At 53.6% G+C, this 14,718-nt stretch overlaps 3 protein-coding genes across 3 annotated transcripts; 2 read left to right on the top strand and 1 right to left on the bottom strand.

The window, feature by feature from the left end:
* Window positions 1–163: 163 nt before the first annotated feature.
* RBM8A (RNA binding motif protein 8A) lies at window positions 164–5,895 on the top strand. The gene is made up of 6 exons (XM_071417437.1): window positions 164–309; window positions 1,178–1,237; window positions 1,335–1,412; window positions 3,008–3,144; window positions 4,318–4,454; window positions 5,501–5,895. Exons 1-6 carry the CDS (start codon window positions 165–167, stop codon window positions 5,544–5,546), a joined length of 603 nt encoding a protein of 200 aa, XP_071273538.1. The 5' UTR covers window position 164; the 3' UTR covers window positions 5,547–5,895.
* ANKRD34A (ankyrin repeat domain 34A) lies at window positions 5,663–8,624 on the bottom strand. Its single transcript, XM_071417434.1, has 2 exons — window positions 8,231–8,624; window positions 5,663–7,732 (listed from the first exon to the last, which is right to left on the bottom strand). Exon 2 carries the CDS (start codon window positions 7,693–7,695, stop codon window positions 6,388–6,390), a length of 1,308 nt encoding a protein of 435 aa, XP_071273535.1. The 5' UTR covers window positions 7,696–7,732; window positions 8,231–8,624; the 3' UTR covers window positions 5,663–6,387.
* Window positions 8,625–8,654: 30 nt separating this feature from the next.
* On the top strand, window positions 8,655–14,711 carry POLR3GL (RNA polymerase III subunit GL). The gene is made up of 8 exons (XM_071417436.1): window positions 8,655–9,157; window positions 9,829–9,955; window positions 11,134–11,263; window positions 12,702–12,770; window positions 12,892–12,948; window positions 13,029–13,096; window positions 14,431–14,544; window positions 14,625–14,711. Exons 2-8 carry the CDS (start codon window positions 9,836–9,838, stop codon window positions 14,709–14,711), a joined length of 645 nt encoding a protein of 214 aa, XP_071273537.1. The 5' UTR covers window positions 8,655–9,157; window positions 9,829–9,835.
* Window positions 14,712–14,718: the final 7 nt, after the last annotated feature.

Here is a 14,718-nt window from a genome sequence, read left to right on the forward strand (position 1 = left end):
ACCAGCACGACCTTCTCAAAATGGCGGCAAGATGTCGCGACCTTCTCAAAATGGCGGACCCGGAAACTTCCGCTCACCGCCATTCCTAATATGGCCGCGCCTACACTTCCGCCACACTCCCCAATATGGCCGCCCTGGCCGTTCTGCCACACCCCCTTCCCAATATGGCCGCCCCCTGTACTTCCGCTCTGTTCCCTCCCACTTCCGGCGCGCTCCCGGCGTGCACCGCTACTCGCGGCAAGATGGCGGACGTACTGGATCTTCATGAGGCGGGCGGAGAGGATTTCGCTATGGACGAGGACGGGGACGGTGAGCGCGGGGCTGCGGCGATACCGCCCGGCCCAGAGCGGCCCCGCCGAGCGATTCGGCCGGGTCCCGGCTCAGCGGAGCCGCTCCCGCCGCCTCTGGCCGCGTCGGCCTCAGGGAGAGCCCGGGCCCGGGCCGGGGGTTGCTGCCGGTGCCAGGGGGCTCCTGCTCGGTGCTGGGGGGTCACGCCTGGCTCGGGGGGTCATTCCCCGTGTGGGAGATGGGTCCTGCTGTCCGTTCCTGGCCCGGAGGGACTCGGGGGCTTCTGTCCGGCCCGGGTTGGGTCATTCCCGTCACGGGGAGACCGTCCTGGCTTGCCCGGGGCTGGCCCTGCCTGGACCGGGGGTCCTGCCCAGCCCAAGGGGTCCTGCCCGGCCCGGGTGGGTTTTTCTTGACCCAGGGATATCATTCCCATCCCAGTGGTCATTCCCAGAGGGTCATTCCCATCCCAGTGGTCATTCCCAGGAGTGTCATTCCCATCCCAGTGGTCATTCCCATCCCAGTGGTCATTCCCATCCCAGTGGTCATTCCCAGCCCAGTGGTCATTCCCACCCCAGTGGTCATTCTCATCCCAGTGGTCATTCCCAGGGGGTTATTCCCATCCCAGTGGTCATTCCCAGGAGTGTCATTCCCAGCCCAGTGGTCATTCCCATCCCAGTGGTCATTCCCAGGGGGATCATTCCCATCCCAGTGGTCATTCCCAGGAGTGTCATTCCCATCCCAGTGGTCATTCCCATCCCAGTGGTCATTCCCAAGAGGGTCATTCCCATCCCAGTGGTCATTCCCAGCCCTCCCAGCCAGGCTGAGGGGTCCCCGTCCCTCTGGGGGGCTCCCTGCTCCTGCTGACCCCCTGATCCCCAATCCCCACCAGAGAGCATCCACAAGCTGAAAGAAAAGGCCAAGAAGCGGAAGGGCCGCGGCTTCGGCTCAGGTGAGACCCCAAAACACCCCCAGACCCCTTCCCTGGCCCTCTGGGTGACCCCTGAAGTTTGGGGGTCCTGTTCTTCCCCCCCTTTTTGTTTTCCCAGAGGAAGGATCCCGCGCTCGGGTGCGCGAAGATTACGACAGCGTGGAGCAGGACGGGGACGAGCCAGGGCCACAGAGATGTGAGGGGACCCTGGGGACCTGCAGGGCTTTGAGGGGGCTGGGACAGTCCCTTCCCTTCTTCCCAGGGTTTAAGTTAGGCTGGGACCTCCCTTTCCCTTTCCTTTTCCCTTTCCCTTTCCTTTTCCCTTTCCCTTTCCCTTTCCCTTTCCCTTTCCCTTTCCCTTTCCCTTTCCCTTTCCTTCTTCCCAGGATTTGTTTTAGGCTGGGACAATCCCTTCCCTTTTTTCATTCCCAGGATTTCTTTTAGGCTGGCATAATCCCTTTTTTTATTCCCAGGACCCCTTCCCTTCCCTCATTCCCAGGATTTATTTTAGGCTGGGACCTTCCTTTCCCTTTCCCTTTCCCTTTCCCTTTCCCTTTCCCTTTCCCTTTCCCTTTCCCTTTCCTTCTTCCCAGGATTTCTTTTAGTCTGGGACAGTCCCTTCTCTCCTTCCCAGGATTTAATTTAGGCTGGGACAATCCCTTCCCTTTTTTCATTCCCAGGATTTCTTTTAGGCTGGCATAATCCTTTTCTTTATTCCCAGGATCCCTTCCCTCCTCTCCCCTTCCCTCCCCTTCCCTCATTCCCAGGATTTATTTTAGGCTGGGACCTTCCTTTCCCTTTCCCTTTCCCTTTCCCTTTCCCTTTCCCTTTCCCTTTCCCTTTCCCTTTCCCTTTCCCTTTCCCTTTCCCTTTCCTTCTTCCCAGGATTTGTTTTAGTCTGGGACAATCCCTCCCCTCATTCCCAGGATTTATTTTAGGCTGGGACAATCCCTTCCCTTCCCTCATTCCCAGGATTTATTTTAGGCTGGGACCTTCCTTTCCCTTTCCCTTTCCCTTTCCCTTTCCCTTTCCCTTTCCCTTTCCCTTTCCCTTTCCCTTTCCCTTTCCCTTTCCCTTTCCTTCTTCCCAGGATTTGTTTTAGTCTGGGACAATCCCTCCCCTCATTCCCAGGATTTATTTTAGGCTGGGACAATCCCTTCCCTTCCCTCATTCCCAGGATTTATTTTAGGCTGGGACCTTCCTTTCCCTTTCCCTTTCCCTTTCCCTTTCCCTTTCCCTTTCCCTTTCCCTTTCCCTTTCCCTTTCCCTTTCCCTTTCCCTTTCCCTTTCCTTCTTCCCAGGATTTGTTTTAGTCTGGGACAATCCTTCCCCTCCCCTCATTCCCAGGATTTATTTTAGGGCAAACCCCAGCTCCACATCCCTTTCCCAAGGTGGAAATGGGGGAATTTGGGGGCAGATGCTCCTTCCTGAGGGCCCCATGGAATCCCAAATGTCACCAGGGGCACTTTCCCCGTGGGAAATGGGATCTGGATTTGGGTTCGGCTTTGCTGGGCTCAGCTTTTCCCAACCTCACCCAGGATCTGGAGGATCTGGGCCTCCATCTCCTTCTCCTAGCTGAAAAAGAGGGGATTTTGGGGTAACAAACCCTTTTTTGGGGACCCACCACAGCAACAAGAAGGAGCTGGTGCCACATTGGGATGATTCTTCCCCACTTTCCCAGCATCACTTTTGCCTCAACCTCCAAATCTCACCCTTGGGGGAGGCTCCATGGATTTTTGGGGGGGCAAATCTTCATTCCCAGCCTTGTGACCCCCCAATTTTCCTGCCCAGCCGTGGAGGGCTGGATCCTCTTTGTGACAGGGGTGCACGAGGAGGCCACCGAGGAGGACGTGCACGACAGATTTGCTGAATTTGGGGAGATCAAAAACATCCACCTGAACCTGGACCGGCGCACTGGGTACCTCAAGGTCAGGAGGGGGCACTTTTGGGGACCCCCCCAAGCTCCAGGGTGGGAGGTGCCCCCCAATTCTGGGGGTTATGGGAGTATCTGCAGCTCCAAATTGATTTATGGGGAGCTTTCCTGCACCCCAAAACTGAGCTGGGAGTTGGGCTGGGAGCTGGGATCCCCCAATGCCTGGGGCATTCCCAGTCCTAAACTTGGGGTGTCAGGGGGTCTGAGCACCCAAAATTTGAGTTCCCCTGGTGTCTGTGTCATTCCCAATCCTAAATCTGGGGTGTTGGGGGGTCTGTGCACCCCAAATTTGAGTTCCCATGGTGCCTGGGGTCATTCCCATTCCTGGTCCTAACCCCAGAGTGAGCTTGGGGTTCCCAGTGTCTGGAGTCATTCCCAATCCTAAACTTGGGGTGTCAAGGGGTCTGAGCACCCCAAATTTGAGTTCCCCTGGTGTCTGTGTCATTCCCAATCCTAAATTGGGGGTGTCAGGGGGGTCTGTGCACCCCAAACCTGAGCTGGGCTCATTCCCAATCCTAAACCTGGGGTGTCGGGGGCTCTGTGCACCCCAAATTTGAGTTCCCCTGGTGCCTGGGCTCATTCCCAATCCTAAACCTGGGGTGCCAGGGGGTCTGTGCACCCTAAACCTGAGCTGGGAATTCTCCCAGTGCCTGGGCTCATTCCCAATCCTAAACCTGAGGTGCCAGGGGGTCTGTGCACCCCAAACCTGAGCTGGGCTCATTCCCAATCCTAAATTGGGGGTGTCAGGGGGGTCTGTGCACCCCAAACCTGAGCTGGGCTCATTCCCAGTTCTAAACCTGGGCTGTCAGGGGGTCTGTGCACCCCAAATTTGAGTTCCCCTGGTGTCTGTGTCATTTCCAGTCCTAAACTTGGGGTGTCAGGGGGTCTGTGCACCCCAAATTTGAGTTCCCATGGTGCCTGGGCTCATTCCCAATCCTAAACCTGGAGTGCCAGGGGGTCTGTGCACCCCAAATTTGAGTTCCTATGGTGTCTGGGCTCATTCCCAGTCCTAAATTGGGGGTGTCAGGGGGTCTGTGCACCCCAAACCTGAGCTGGGCTCATTCCCAATCCTAAACCTGGAGTGCCAGGGGGGTCTGTGCACCCCAAACCTTCATTCCCCTGGTGTCTGTGTGTTCCCAACCCCACTCCTGAGCCCTTCCTACTCCAGGGTTACACGCTGGTGGAGTACGAGACGTACAAGGAGGCGCAGGCGGCCATGGAGGGGCTCAACGGGCAGGAGCTGATGGGGCAGCCGGTCAGCGTGGACTGGTGCTTTGTGAGGGGCCCTCCCAAGGGCAAGAGGAGGTGAGGGAGCTCCTGGCAATTCCAGGGGATTCCTGGCAATTCCAGGGGCTGGCAACGGGAGGGAATTGCGGGATTTCCCTCGGTGAGGGCAATGGGGGAGTTCCGTGCCCCGTTATGGGGGTGGCGGGGTTAAAATAGGGATAAATACCCCAAAAATACCCCAAAATGTTCCTCTCCTGGACTCCTTCCTTCCCTCTCCTCTCCCCCATTTCCTGTACCCTTTTCCCTCCCTTTTCCCTTTCTTTTCCCCTATTTCCTGTACCCTTTTCCTTTTTCCCCCCATTTCCTGTACCCTTTTCCCTCTCCTTTCTCATATTTCCTGTACCTTTTCCCATTCCTTTCCCCATTTCCTGTACCCTTTTCCCTCTCCTTTCCCATATTTCTTGTACCTTTTTCCCTCCCATTTCCCTTTCTTTCCCCCTATTTCCTGTACTTTTTCCCATTCCTTTCCCCCATTTCCTTTACCCTTTTCCCTCTCCTTTCCCATATTTCTTGTACCTCTTTCCTTCCCTTTTCCCTTTCTTTTTCCCCATTTCTTGTGCCCCTTCTCCTTTCCTGTATTTCCTGTACCCTTTTCCCATTCCTTTCCCCATTTCCTGTACCCTTTTCCCTCTCCTTTCCCATATTTCTTGTACCTTTTTCCCTCCCTTTTCCCTTTCCTTTCCCCCATTTCCTATTCCCCTTTTCTTTTCCCTTTCCCCTATTTCCTGTACAATTTTCCCTCCTTTTCCCCCATTTCCTCTACCCTTTTCCCTCTCCTTTCCCCATTTCCTCTACCCTTTCCCCCATTTCCTGCACCCTTTTCCCTCTCATTTCCTCTTTTCCCTGCCTTTTTCCTCTTTCCTCCCCTTTCCTTCCCTTTCCCCCTTTACATTCCTCATTCTCATATCTCCTTTTCCCTTTCCCCCATTTCCTCTTTTCTCCCCTTCCCTTTCCCCGTTTCTCCCTTTACATTCCCCATTCCCTTACCCTTTTTTCCCTTATATTTTTTACCCCTTTTCCCCTTTTTTTCCCCTTTCCCTTCCTCACTTTTCCCTCTTTTCCAGGGGCGGGCGCCGGCGGAGCCGCAGTCCGGACCGGCGCCGCCGATGATGGATCCAAACCTCCTCCCATTGATGTTCCACCTCCAAACTGGTGGGAAACTGGGAAAACTGGGCTCTGTACACAGCCTGGAGGAGCCAAACCAGCTCCATTCCCCTGGGGAAATGTGGGTTTTATGGAATTTTATTGTTTTCAAAGGACAAGTATGAGGGAAGCAGCAGTTTCTGAGGGTTGGGGGGGATTTCCCTTGGGTTTTGGGGGGATCCCTCCCAGCTCCCCATCCCAGAATATCCTGGGAGGTTTTTTTTTCATGCTCCAGGCAAATGGTTCCTAAATCTCCCATGGTATTTATCCCACTGGGCATTCCTTGTTTTGTGTCAAATAACAAGATTTTGTCTAAGTTTGTCTTGTTCTTTGTCCTTCATCAAAGCTCCCAAACCCCTTTCCCTAAAATCCCTCTCCATCCAAGCTGCTGGATCCCCAAGGATCCTGGGAATCCCTCCCAGCCTGGCAGTAGAACAATCTTAAAAAAAACCCATTTTTTTCCCCTTAAAACTGCCATTGGGATGCAACAGCTGTGCCCCCAATCCCACTGATGTGCCCAGCACCCCTCACTCACAGCCACTGAGCTACACTGGGGCCTTTAATACCAGACCCTGGGGGAAAAAGCTGCTGGGAGGATGAGGCAGGAGCAGGAGGGGGACCCTGGGGGGACCCTGGCAGTTGGGGTGCACCCACCAGCTCCCCAAATTCGGGCTCGTGCAGACTTTGTGCCGACAGAGGGATGGAGGAGCTGACCCTCAGCAGGGTCCAGAGCAGGGCGAGGCTTTCCCCAAGGGCTCCTGGCCTTGATGGGGGGTTTGGGGGTCTCCAGAACCCTGGGGAGGGGTCCCTACGAGCCAGGCTCGGCTCCCAGCCCCCCGCAGAAGGCCCCGAGGTGCCGTAGAGCCTCCGGCTGCATGGAGTGGCGGCGGAGCAGCGCCCGGGGCGGCAGCGGCGGCAGCAGCCCCGCCCTGCCCGGAGGCTCCGGGGGGAACGTTCCGGAGCCCCGGCGCTCCAGCAGCCCCGCCGGCTGCCGCAGCGGCCCGGCAGCGGGGCCGAGCTCGGCGTTGGGCGGCTCCCGTCGTAGGGGTTTGCCCCGAGGAGGAGGATCGGGAACCCAACGGCCCGGGGCTGGCGCGGCGGGCACCCGTTCTGCCCAGGTGGCTCCGGGCAGCCCCGAGCCCTCGCGTCCCTCCACGCTGTGGCGGCGAGGCCGCAGCCGCAGCCCCTCCAGCCCTGCTGCCAGCTGCTCCGGGGGGGCCGGTGTCCCCTCTAAGGACCCCTCAGGAGAACCCCACGACCCTTGCGAGGGTCCCCGTGTCCCCTCCGGGGCTCCCCATATCTCATCTAAAGCTCTCCGTGCTCCCTCTGGGGGTCCCTGTGTCCCCTCCGCGCTTCCCTCCGAGTGTCCCCCGCGCATCCCCTCCACGCCCGGCACCGCCAGCCCCCACGGCTCCGAGTTCAGCCTCTTCAGCTGCCGCTTGGGCCCGGCCCGGGACGGCTCTGGAGCGGCGGGAGCGGCGGGAGGGAAGCGGAACACATCGCGCTCCTCATCCCTCCCGCCGGCCCCCGGCGACGCCGCCGCCGCCCGCACCTGCACCTGAGACGGGGACGCGCACAGAGCGGGCGACGGGGGCGAGTTCAGGTACTGCCGGGTGGTCTTGGTGCCTCGCGGCGACGTGGCCGAGGTGATGATGATGACATCGCGCCCTCGCTCCCGACACGCGTCCAGCAGCACCTGCAGCGTCTCCCGGTCCCCCCGCTCCAGGGCATAAACCAGCGCCGAGCCCCCGCCGTAATCCCGGGCGCTGGGGTCGGCGCCGTGGGCCAGCAAAGTGGCGACCACGGCGGGGCCGGCTCGCTCGGCACACGCGTGCATCAGCGCCGTTCTGCCGGCTTTGTCGGGGATGTTGGGGTCGGCGCCGTTCTCCAGGAGGTACTGAACCATCCGCGGCTGCTCGGGGGGTTCGGCGTAGCCCGCCCTGCACGCTGCCATCAGCGGCGTGGTGCCCGCCGCGTTGCCCTCGTTGATGTAGGCTCCCCCTTCGAGCAGCAGGCGGGTCAGGCGGAATTTCCCTTGGGAGACGGCGCGGAGCAGCGCCGAACCCTCGGCCGGGATCATGGGGAGCCCCCCCGGTGGTACCGCGGCGCTGGGCATGGCCGGGCTCAGGGGGGACGGGGGCGGAACTCGCTCACTGAGAGGGGAGAGGGTGCAGTGAGACCCCCCCAAGTCCCCCAGCATGGGGTGTCCCCTCTCCCTGCCTCAGTTTCCCCAGTAAAGGAGGGGTCCCGAGCTCGCCAGGCTGTGTCCCCCCCGCCCTGCCCGCACCCCTAAATCCCATTCTTCAAATGCCTTCCTGCGCCCCCTCCTCATCCTCCTCCCTCTCCTCCCTTTGCCTCACCTGCTTCCCCTGCCCACACCCCATTCCTGCCGGTACCCCGATCCCTGCCCACACCCCCATCCTTCCCGGTACCCCGATCCCTGCCGGTACCCCCATCCTTCCCATCCCTGCCCGCCCGGTTCCCATGGCGACAGCCGCTCATCCCGCTCCGACCAGCCGGGAAAACGGGGGAAAATCCTCCCGGTCCCCTCCGTGAGACACCCCCGGGGCCTGGGGGCTGTCCCCTCACCCCCCCCCCCCCCGCTCTCATCGTGGACCCCCCCATCCCGCCCCTCTCCATCCCCGTTTTACCGTGCCGACCGGAGCGTGGGGTCCCTGGTCCCGGTTCCCGCGGCCCCGGGGCTGGGGCTGTCGGGGACAGCGGCCCGTGGCCGCCATCCCGGCCAGCCGCCGGTGAGGCGGGGGGGGCGGGAGGTGATGTGGAGGGTCCCCCCCCTCCCGCAGCGCTATTTTTGGCTGCTGTCGGCGCGGGGGGGGCTGGAGCAGGATGAATCACCCACGGCGCATCCAGCGCCCGGCCCTGCGTGGGAGTGACGGGGGGGGATCAGGGCTTGGGGGGCACCGGGGGCTCTCGGGGGCCCGTGGGGCAGCGGCACCGGGGGGCACAGCCCAGCAGGAGCGAGGGGCAGCGGGGATGGGGGGCGCTGAGGACCCTGGAGCATCGGAAATTGGGGGAGGCCAGGGGTGCAGCGGGCCTGGGGGTTCCTACAGTGGGGCTGGGGGCAGTGGGGAACGGGACTGGGGGGCACAGAATGGCAGGGCTGGGGTGGCACCAGCACCCGGGGCCTGAGCTACCCCAGGGCAGAGGGGCTGGGGGGTCCGGGCGTGGGGGGCTCAGGGACCTTTTAATCCCCTTTTCATCCCCTTTTCAGCCCCTTTTCAACTCCTTTTCATCCGTTTTTCACCCATTTTTCATCCATTTTTCACCCATTTCTCATCCCCCTTTTTGATCCCCCCCGTTCCCACCCCGCGCCCCCGGCCCCGCCCCCTCCGGTGATCCCCCTCTAAGCCCCGCCCCTCGTCCTGACCCGCCAATCAACGCGGGGGTTACGCCCAAGCTCCGCCCCCTCTGCGCGGGGCGGGGCCACGGCGGTCGCGCGCACGTGGGGAGCGACTGCGCCTGCGCAGAGCGGGATCCGTACCGGGAGCGGGACCGGGGTACGAGGGGACACCGGGACCGGGACTGGGCTACGAGGCGATATCGGGATCGGAAGCAGGGTACGAGGGGATACCGGGAGCGGGAGGGCCACCGGGAACACCCAGGAACGGGGATGGAAACGGAGACCGAGACCGGGAGGCAGCGGGGGAGGCCATCGGGACTGGGTGGTGCACAGAGACGGGGTACCGGGACAAGGATGTGGAGCGGGAACCGGGGGGACACACCGGGACTGGGGTCAGCCCCGGCAGCAGCTTTGGGGAGGGGAAAGAAGCGACACCGGGGATAACCGGGACCGGGTGAGGGAGAGAGGCCCCGGGACTGGACCGAGGGGCAAACCGAGGTGGGCAGCGGCACTTGGGGCATCACCGGCACCGGGCAAAACGGCGATGGCCCCCTTGGGAACACTGGGGACATTGGGGTCCCCGTCCCCCCCTTGGGGACATTGGTGTCCCCCCTGTCCTGTCATTCCCTTTGTCACCACCAGGTGGCGCCGGTGCTCCAGGCCCGGAGTGGGGGTCCCCAAATTTTGGGGCTTTTTTTGGGTGGATTTTGTGTGAATTTTAAAGGATTTTTGCTATTCTGGCTCCGTTCTTGCTGATTTTTGCACGGAGAGGGGTTGGATAAGGGGGTTACCGAGGGTTCAGAGGGATTAAAACGGGCAAAGGGGTTTTGGGGGGGGATGAAATGTGATTTTTTTTGGAGGTTGAAGATGTGTCCCCGTTGTCCCCAGGGTCGGGATGGCGGGCCGGGGCCGCGGCCGGGGCCGGGGGCAGATGACGTTTAACGTGGAAGCCGTGGGCATCGGGAAGGGGGACGCGCTGCCGCCGCCCACCCTGCAGCCCTCGCCGCTCTTCCCGGTGAGTCCCCGGTAATTCGGGCATCCCCGGGGGGGAAAAACGCCAATCAGTTGGGTTTTAAAATTTTAAAAGTTTAATAGTGATGATGATGATGGTAATAGTAATAATAATAGTAGTAATAATAATAATAATAATACAATATATTAAGTAATATAATGATCAATATTAAGAAATATTATGTAATAGTATAATGATAATATAATACACAATATAATACTAATACATACTAACAATAAATTATAATATAATATAATATAATATAATATAATATAATATAATATAATATAATATAATATGTACGACTAATAAATAATAATGAAATGGTATAATTATATTGCTATAAAGACAGCAATATAATTAGAGTAATAAAAATTTGGATTAGGTTATATATATATATATAGATTTGTTTTAGATTTAGGATATATATATATATATACATATACTAATTTATAATAAGTATGATAACCTATATATATATAAACCTAATTTATAATAAGTATTTTATGATTGGCTTTTGGCAAATGTCAAAATTAATATTATACATGTTATGTTAGAAAGTGATGCTGTGTTAATTTTCTTAAGTAGCGTGTTTTAGGCTATATATATATATAAATATATATTATATATATATAAATAATACATGTAATATATTATTATATTATTACATGACATATATAATATATCCTCTATAGTATATTATTGTAATATATAATATTATATTATTATGTATTATATATAATATATATTATATACAATGTCTATATTATATCATATATATGTATATACTATATGCATGTATCTATGATATAATACTTATATCATTATATAATATATATTATATGCAATGTCTGTATTATATCATATATATGTATATACTTTATGCATGTATCTATGATATAATACATATATCATTATATATTATATCATATATATTATATATCTCATATATTATAATAATATATTATTATATAATATATTATTATAATATTTTATTATTTTATATATAACTTTTTTTTTTTCAATTTTATATATACACATATAAAACCTAGAACATGCTACCTAAGGAAATGAACACAGCACCGCGTTCTGCCACAGCGCACCACCCTCATTTCAGGATTTGCCAGAATCCCACGGTTTTACCCCATTGTTTTCCCTTTCCCTTCCCCTGGGTGCCGCAGGTGCTGGAGCGCCGCGCCGCGCCCCTGCCCGGGGGCGAGGAGGGCGAGTACATGCTGGCCCTGAAGCAGGAGCTGCGCCGGGCCATGAAGGGGCTCCCGTACTTCGTCAAACCGGGGGCGCCCCGCAGAGGTACCGGCAGCACCGGCGGCACCGGCGGCACCGGCGGCACCGGCACCGGGCCCGCCCTGCGGTGCCCCGGGGCAGGGAGGGGTTGAGCGGGGGCTCGTCCCCGTCTGCAGCTCCAGAGCTCACCCGCAGCCCTCAGTCCCCTCCATTTCATTCCATTCCCCCCATTCCATTCCTATTTTATTCCCATTATTATTGCCCCCCATTTTATCCCCCCCCCCATTTTATCCTTCCCCATTTTATTCCCACCCCCCCATTTTATTTCCCCAGTTTATCCCCCCATTGTATCCCCCCATTTTATTTGCCCCATTTTATCCCCCCCCCATTTTATTCCCCCCCCCATTTTATTTCCCCATTATTTATTCCCCCCCCCCATTTTATTTCCCCAGTATTTATTCCCCGGTTTATCCCCCAGTGTATTCCCCTCATTGTATCCCCCCCATTTTATTTGCCCCATTTTATTTCCCCCCCATTTTATTCCCCCTGTTATTTATCCCCCTCATTTTATCCCCCCGTTTTATACCCCCCACTGAATTCCTTCCATTTTTTTGTTCTCCCCATTTTATCCCCCCCATTTTTTTATTCCCAGTATTTATTCCCCTCCTTTCATTGCCCCCATTTCATACCCCCCCCCATTTTATTCACCCCATTTTATCCTCTCCCATTTCATTCCTTTTTTATTCCCATTTTTTATTCCCCTCATTTTATTCCCATTATTTATCCCCCCCATTTTATCCCCCTCGTTTTCTTCCCCCATTTTCCCATTTTATTTGCCCCATTTTATCCCCCCCCTCCCCATTTTATTCCCCTTTTATTCCTATTATTTATTCCCCCCATTTTATCCCCCTCATTTTCTTCCCCCGTTTTATTTGCCCCATTTTATCCCCCCCATTTTATTCCCATTATTTATGCCCCCCATTTTATCCCACTCATTTTCTTCCCCCGTTTTATTTGCCCCATTTTATCCCCCCCCCATTTTATCCCCCTCATTTTCTTCCCACTCATTTTCCCATTTTATTTGCCCCATTTTATCCCCCCCTCCCCATTTTATTCCCCTTTTTATTCCCATTATTTATCCCCCCCATTTTATCCCCCTCATTTTCTTCCCCCATTTTATTTGCCCCATTTATTCCCCCCTCCCCATTTTATTCCCCTTTTATTCCCTTATTTCTCCCCCCCCATTTTATCCCCCTCATTTTCTTCCCCCATTTTCCCATTTTATCCCCCCCCAAATTTTATTCCCCTTTTTATTCCCATTATTTATCCCCTCCATTTTATTCCCCCATCAACCATCCCCATGTGTGTCCTCCCACGGGTGTCCCTGGGTCTGGGTGTCCCCAAATCAAATGTCCCCAAATCCCCCCAGAGTGCCCCCAAATCCCCCAAAATGTCCCAAAATGTCCCCAAAATGTCCCCAAAACATCCCCGCGTGCCCCCGCAGACATCGAGCGCTACTCGGACAAGTACCAGCTCTCCAGCCCCGTGGACAACGCCATCGACTGGAACCCAGGTGGGTGACACAGGAGGGCCCTGCTGGGGACACGGGGGGGCCCTGCTGGGGACACGGGGGGGCCCTGAGGGGCGCCTGGAGCTTTTTGGGGTCCCCCCCAACCCCAGCTTTGCCCCCCCAGACTGGCGGCGGCTCCCGCGGGAGCTGAGGATCCGCGTGCGGCGGCCGCGCCGAGGCCGTGAGTGACCCCGCCCTGCCCCTCCCTGAGTGTCCCCACTGTCCCCTGGGGGGGGGTGACAGCGCCCTGTGCCCCCCCAGGCACCCCTGGCCCTGTCCCCAAGCAGCAGCTGGCCCTGGACAAGGAGGAGGCCATCAAGAAGCTGGAGGTGAGCCTGGGGCTGTTGTGTTTGCAGGGATGAGGGAAGGGGCGCTGGATCCGACTCCGTGCTCTCAGCAGGCTGATTTATGACTTTGGTATACTAAATTATACTGAAAAATCCTATTTATGACTTTATTTTACTGTATTATATTTTAAAAATCCTATTTATGACTTTAGTATACTAAATTATATTGAAAAATCCTATTTATGACTTTTATTATACTAAATTATATTGAAAAATCCTATTTATTACTTTATTTTACCCTATTTTAAAAATCCTATTTATGACTTTATTATACTATATTATATTTTAAAAATCCTATTTTTGACTTTATTTTACTATATTGTATTTTAAAAATCCTATTTATGACTTTATTATACTATATTTAAAAATCCTATTTATTACTTTATTATTCTATATTATATTTTAAAAATCCTATTTCTGACTTTATTCTACTATCTTATATTTTAAAATCCTATTTATGACTTTACTATACTATATTATATTTAAAAATACTATTTATTACATTATAATACTACATTATGTTTAAAAGTACTATACTATGTTCTAAGAAGGCTGATTTATTACTTTCTATCATTCATATATTTTATAATTTTATATGAATATTTTTCTATCTGTAAATTTCTAATTTATATATAATTGAATAGAATTTATTCAACTATATATAAAATATATTTTAAAATACTATACTGTACTAACATATACGGTATTTATTGGGAATGTCCCAAGGAAGGCAGGGATGATAAATCTGACTCCATTATTCTCAGAAGGCTGATTTATTACTTTAAAATACTATTTATTACTTTATCCTACTATATTATATTTAAAAATACTATATTATACTGTACTAAAGAATACAGAAAAGATACTCACTGAAAAGTAAGTAAAAAAAGATAATAATGAAAAAAAGATAAAATATAATAATATAAAAATATATAAAAATATAATAATATATAAATAAATATATAAATAAATATAAAAATAAATATAAAAATATAAAATATAATAATGAAAAAAAAAATGAAAAGTTGTGACTCTTTCCAGAGTCTTGTCCCAGCTTGGCACTAATTGGCCAATTATTCAAAACAACTCACAGCAGAATCCAATCAAAGAATCTCCAAATTTATCCCACATGAGCAAAACACAGGAGAAGCAAATGAGACAAGAATTGTTTTCCTTTTCCTGAGGTTTCTCAGCCTCCCGGGCGAAAAATCCTGGGATTTTATCAGAGAAAATTGAGGAGATTTTTCCAGCCAAGGTGAATTCCACAGGGGTGGCCCCAGTGGGTGGATTTGGGGTTTTTTTTTGTCCCTCCCCAGAGCCTGGAGAAGAAGGAGGAGGAGGTGACATCAGAGGAGGAAGAGGAGAAGGAGGAGGAAGAAGAAGGAAAGGAGGAGGAGGAGGAGGAGTACGATGAGGAGGAGCACGAAGAGGTGAGGAAGGGGGAGGACCTGGGGGGTGTGGGGGGCTCAGGGGTCCCCAGGTGCCACCCGTGTCCCCTGTGTCCCCTCAGGAGACCGACTACGTCCTGTCCTACTTCGACAACGGCGAGAGCTTCGGGCCCGACAGCGACGACAACGGCGACGAGGCCGTGTACTGACCCCAAA

Source organism: Agelaius tricolor, unplaced genomic scaffold (assembly GCF_023055355.1).
Source record: "Agelaius tricolor isolate 1412-34295 unplaced genomic scaffold, bAgeTri1.0.p SCAF_69, whole genome shotgun sequence".
Lineage (NCBI taxonomy): Eukaryota > Metazoa > Chordata > Aves > Passeriformes > Icteridae > Agelaius > Agelaius tricolor.